At 45.2% G+C, this 6000-nt stretch overlaps 1 protein-coding gene across 1 annotated transcript in view; it reads left to right on the top strand.

The window, feature by feature from the left end:
* The window catches only part of LOC125309730 (semaphorin-5A-like), a gene marked incomplete at its 3' end in the record, with an annotated part of 98593 nt that overhangs the window by 34472 nt on the left and 58121 nt on the right, over positions 1-6000 (top strand). The window contains 1 exon segment of the mRNA XM_048266818.1: positions 3767-3812. Within this exon segment, the coding sequence (XP_048122775.1) occupies positions 3767-3812 (46 nt within the window).

The raw sequence follows: 6000 nt of genomic DNA, 5'->3' as shown, positions 1-6000 counted from the left end.
GTTTCAAGACAAGGAGTGTTCTGTATTTCTGGAGCCTCAGGAGTTGTTTAAGTTTTGTCTGGTAGCCCTGGCTGTGTTTGTGCATGTTAGATAAGACCCCGTGCGCACCTCAGATAAGACCCAGTCAGGACCTGCAGCAGCAACTTTATTGTGTTTTTGCTAATGGAAAAGAGGGGAACAGGTACAGGTAAATAGAGCCAGTATTTATCCTCTCACGGCTAACCCAGAACACCTGGCTCCTGTCTGCGCCTGTAGATTGCCTTCATTTAATTGCCATTTGTGTTTGTAAAGTTTTAAAAGTGTTTAAATTGATATTTAATTGTAAGGCACACCTCTATACTCAGACATGCACATTTATTGTCCTTCATTACCATGTATTCATTTTAAGCAAAATGTGCCGGTATTCATCTTAAGCAACTTGAAGTAGTGATACGGTGAACAGTACATTTGATCACTATGCAGCCTGTAATCCATCCATTTGTATAGAGTGTTGATATGCTAGATCATGTTTGAGTTCCTTTTCTCCAGGATGACTCATTGTAGATAAACAGGACTGCATAGGGAGACAGACATTGGAAAAGTGTTCAGACATCTTGGAGGATGTAGGGAATTTGCTAACGTGCTCTGGATGGAGAACAGGTTTGTGAATGATCTGTTGGGTTTGATGAAGGTGGATGGCACAATGATTGTAAGTGTGGAGGGGAAATTATTCAATCAAGTCTTTATTTCTTTGCCTTTGCCTCACAAGTGATGTGCAATTATAATAATCAATTCTAAATGCTCTGCTGGATTAGTCCAACAGATGGATAGACAAAAGCTTTTCGCAGAGGAAGCTTGAGTTCTGCCTCCATTATTTCCAAATCTCATTCAGCAATGGCATCCTCAATGGCACTGACAACAGTCCAGGCCAGACGTTCACCAAATGCAGATTTCAGATTTCAATCTGCACTGCAGATTCTCTTTGGGCATTGCGTTCGAATTTACATGATTCTTTTATTTACAACTCTGAGGAAAGCTTCGCAGATTCTGAGCAAAACTCTAATGATGCCAGCAGGCACATGTTCAAAAGTGAAAGATATGGCAGTGGCACTGTCATATCTGTCATATAGGGAAGAGCCTTCATTATTGCACATAGAACAATTTCCTATTTTCAAAGAAAGACATTTTACCCTACATAGATAATCAGAAGATTTTTGACCCAGCTGACCAGTCTTGTTGGCAAAAGGCAAAAGTGACCATGCACAGGCAGTCGCTCAGGCATGTGGTGCCCAGTCCTGATGGTTCAGGGTTGGTCAGAGCACAGACATGTTGAGGGGCATACGGTCAAGAAGCATATGTAGCGTTATTCGGATGTCACTAATCAAGGCAGGTCAGGAAGACATGGATGCTGTCCTGCAGGAAGCTTCATTTACATGCGATAGCTAGAGTTGTTGTGGCGAGTGAAATCGTGAGGTGTAGTCTCACAAAATTAGCACTCAGACGCAGTTGTCGAGCGTAGTCACACAGCACACTTTTAATTAAAAATTGATGCCATGAGCCAAATTAAAATAGTTTAAAAACTTTCATTTAGAATGTTGAAATAGAAAAAAAAGTATGTCATTTCTAAAAACATATTCAAGGAAGAGAGCAATCACAATCAAGCCTCAGGTCATGTGACCCATAAAAAGCCACGTATCATGGTTGAAATAATAACATGCTCACACACAGCTCGGTTCCTGTGAGGATGAGCTTAGGCTGTCCAGCTCCAGAGGAAGTGGAGTAAGACGGCGGTGTGGTCAGGGTGGAGGCTAGTGATCTGTCCGTCCTGCCTGGCTGACTGGCTGGGGCCCCCCGGAACGGATGGGATTCTCTCCAGCAGCCTGTAGCCCACCAAACCCGTCCTCTTGTCCGCTCTATTTCTCTGCATCTCTCATTTGTCTCTCTCTGTCCCTCTCCACCTCCCCACCTACCCTGTCTTTCCCTCTCTCCTTCCTCTCTGTTTCTCCCTCTCTTTCTCTCTGTCCCTCTCCACCTCCCCACCTACCCTGTCGTTCCCTTTCTCCTTCCTCTCCTCTGTTTCTACCTCTCTTTTTCTCTCCTCTGTTTCTCCCTCTCTTTCTCTCTCTGTCCCTCTCCAACACCCCTGTCTTTCCCTCCCTATTTCTATTGCTCTCCACCAATACTTCTTGCCTCTCTTCCTCTATCTATTTTTCCTCTTTCTATGTCCCTCTCTCTCTCTTTCTCTCCCACTAATCCTCCCACTCTGTTCCCCTCTCCCTCTCTATACCTTTCCACCTCCTCTGTCCACCCCATCTCCTTCTCTCCCCTTCTCTCCGCCCTCCCCTCTCTCTTTCTCTCCCTCTCTCTCTCCCTCTTGACCTCTCCACCTCCCTCTCTGTTAATGGGCCATGTGGTGAGCCCCCCCCCCCCTAAATTATACTTATCAAGGTCTCTGCCACAGAGCCTTTTCTTTCCTTCTCCGAATCACCAACCCTCTAGCTCCTAGTTTCTGCTGATCCCAGTCTATTGTTCTCTCATAATTCCCCAACTATTGTTATAACTGCCACTGACTCCTGTGGATCCTGAACATCCAAAGCTCCTTTCACGCACAAGAATGATATTTCAATAGATAGCAGATGAATGGAGGACTGATGTGTGTGGATGTTGCTCGATGCGTCACTGTCGTGGCCCAGAGGCCCCTGCACTCCTGAGTGGATCTCTGCCTGGTTAATTGGGACATGGGCGTAATGAGGATACTGACTTTGGCCCACAGACTAAGCAGGTGGCGTCGGCCTTGAGGCACTGAAGCAGGCCGCTGGCAAGAGGCAAACACGGGGAATGAACGAGAGTTTAATTTCTGTCATCTGCATAATCACTCCACACGCCAATTATTTGTGTTTTCTCACAAGTTCGTTTTAGGCCATTGTAAGTATCCACTCCTAAATTGAGCTAAGCAGTGCTAAGAAACAATGAATTGCTTTAGTCTTTAAATAAGAGTCTTCCTGTCATAATGAAAATAACATTGTTAGTAGTCTTGTTAAAATAATGAAAGTTTAGGAAATAATTAAAGCTTGAAGTAAAAGTTGTTGTCATGCATCAGAACAAATGTTCACAAAAGGGAGAAGGCCGGCTTTGGTGCTATTCACTGACACCACACCTAAAACTGCTTGGTATGCAAGGTCTGCTCTGCGTTGAGAGCAGGCTAAAACTACTTTCCCTGCAGCGATGTCTAATGCCTTTTGATTAATTTAAAAAGCTAAATATTTTCTTAGGACCTCAGCTATACAGGTCTCTTGCCCTCACAGCAGAGCCTGGAGCGAAATTGAGTGCTTGTTCATTAAAGGTAAAGTTACACGCCCATGCTCCCATTCATCCACCAGTGTTGCCTAGGGCTATCTTTATTAATCTTGAACGAGGCTAAAGTATTTTTATGTATAGGATTTTCACAGCGTACCCTTGTATTGGGCTTCAAAAGTCTAATGCTGCTATGGCAGAGGTGACTTAAATGAGATCGACGTGGATTAAAGTGTGACAGTGAAGCAACAGTATGGAGACTCTCCAGTTGGCTAGTCTTTCATTACGTTTTTTTTTTCTTGTTTTTCTGGGAGAGATGGATTTTGAGAGAGACGAGATAGAAAAACGCAACCCTGATAGAGCTCACAGCTTGATGCGCACGAGTCCAAACACCTTCCCACGGTCTGCAGCCTCGCACCATGTCCCTTCAAAAAAATAAATGACTCTCTCTCTCTTTCTCCCTCCCTCTCCCTCTGCTGTCTCTGTCTTTCAGGAATCATCTTTTCAGGCTTCGTTTGGAGGACCTTGCATTGATCCAGGTAGGTGGTCAAATGCAATCTTTCATTTTCCTGGATGAAGACACACTCACTCAGCACGTCCTTGCAGGTGATAAAGCGGCAGGGTTTGACTGCCAATCAGGTTCAAACTACTGTGATCCAGTCAATGGGCCAGATGCCATTCCCCGGGGATGCATGTGTGTGTGTGTGGGGAGAGGGGGGTGGGGTGTGTTGGATACACAACCCACCCCCACCCCCTTGAGAGTGTGTTGAGACGTTGGTGGGCACAGACAAAGCGACGCAGGTGAAAGCACTGCCAATGCTCAGGGGAAGTGTTAGTGGCCCTGGTGTTAATGCCCTGTGCGTTTGCTCAGGCTTTTAAAAGCACGCGTGAAATTCCCCCAGGCGGAGTTTGGCATTCTTGCACTGTGAATACCTCCTCCTGCGCTTATGTGATTACTATTTTTTTTTTTTGTCAGTGTCTACACCTGATGCGTTGCACTCTTACTCACGACTGGGCTTCTTTTGTTTTGGTGTGTCGGAAAGTACCGCACAGATGTAGACATGATGTATTCATTTTTTTTAAAACCATGAAATCTCCTATGGAGATAATGGTTGAGTGCTTTGCATGCACCAGTGGAAGAAGAGAAAACCACATGTTTTGTTTTTCTCTTTCCATTTCTTGTTTTTAAAGGAGGCATTAGGCCTCACAGCCAAAGCTTCTGAATGACCTTTAACAATGAGGTCTAATCTGAATAAGAACAAATAGCAATACAAAACCCTTACAATGTCAAACACATCAGGCAGTAGCTTAATCCCCTAGAACACCCCCCTCCTCCCCACCCACACACACACACACACACACACACACACACACACACACACTGATACACACAAACACACACACACACACACACACACACACACACACACACACACTTCCCAACCCTTAAACCAGCCCTCCAGTTTTGATGTTTGATTGTAGTTCACCATTTGCCTGTAAACACTTTCCCCACAGTGCGAGGCTGGCGTGAATATGGTCCCCCTATGGCGCGTTAAGCATCTTGTAACCCAGCAAGCAGCCATGCAAACATTGACACATGGGGGGGATTTCATTTGGATTCCTTCCCGGCGAAAATCAGCAGGCTCCTTTTGATAGCGGATGAAGGCAGACGGGGGGTGTTTACATGCTTAAAGATGGCGGGGGCGGTGGGGTCATGGGGTGCCAAGAAAGAGCCCCCATTCCTAGGAGAAAGCCACTGGTTTGAGAGCAGTTGGCTTTTGTCTGTGTCTGGTAGGGAGAGAGGGAAAGATGGCGGCAGTACAAAGGTAGATAAGACCACCCTTTACCAGCGCTCCACATTTCTCCTCCTACCTCCCCTGCTTCTCTCTCTTTGTGACATTTTGTAAGACTGGCTCTCTGGTGCGCTCCAGGCCCCAGCAGACCTCGCCTCTGGCCACTGTGTGAGTTGGGGAAAAAAGACTTGTTTTCATAATCGTCATTTTAGGAGAGTCACTGCCAATTTGTTTTGACCTCAGGCCCATTGGCTGGTGTCCATCTCCCCATATATCAGTTGTGTGTTATTAGAGTAGCGGACCAAAGCTCTGAGGAAAATGGTTCAGAAAATGCAGCAGCACGAAGAAATTTTCTATGCCTGCTCTCCCCTGCTATTCTCACCAGGAGATGTTTCTGGGAAACTCTTTACCTCGAGCTCAGGTAATTCTGTTGACTGAAGGTCTTTTCATTGTGTGCCATTTCTTTTTGGTTTTTTGCAAAAAGAAGTTTCTTTTCCCACACACTGTGTGTTTTCATCTCAAATTAAACACACTATCATCGGATCAAAGTGAAAGAGTGCTGTGAGGAGTGCTGTTTATGAGCGCAAACAGAGAGAACAAAGAAGCCAGGTAAATGAAAGAATGAGGCTTTCTCTTTTATCCATCCTTGATGGGTGTAGAGACCGCCTCTGTCATTGGCAATAATGCTTGTGCAGGGCATTGCTTTATTACAGAACTGCACCCCAGACTGTGGTTGACTGCAGAACAGTTCTGGTCCGATTCTGGTGAGGGTCTGCCCTCCTTCTCACAGCTGTCAAGCATCGCCTCCTGCAAATTAACATTCTTATTTACCTTAAACAATATTTAGCTTGACAAGATTAAAACTCAGTTTGTACAGAAAGCTCCATTTTCATACACATATCCTATAAAAAGTAACTACTCTGATGGCTTTCTC

Source organism: Alosa alosa, chromosome 16 (assembly GCF_017589495.1).
Source record: "Alosa alosa isolate M-15738 ecotype Scorff River chromosome 16, AALO_Geno_1.1, whole genome shotgun sequence".
NCBI lineage: Eukaryota > Metazoa > Chordata > Actinopteri > Clupeiformes > Clupeidae > Alosa > Alosa alosa.
This window is presented reverse-complemented; position numbering and strand designations above follow the sequence as displayed.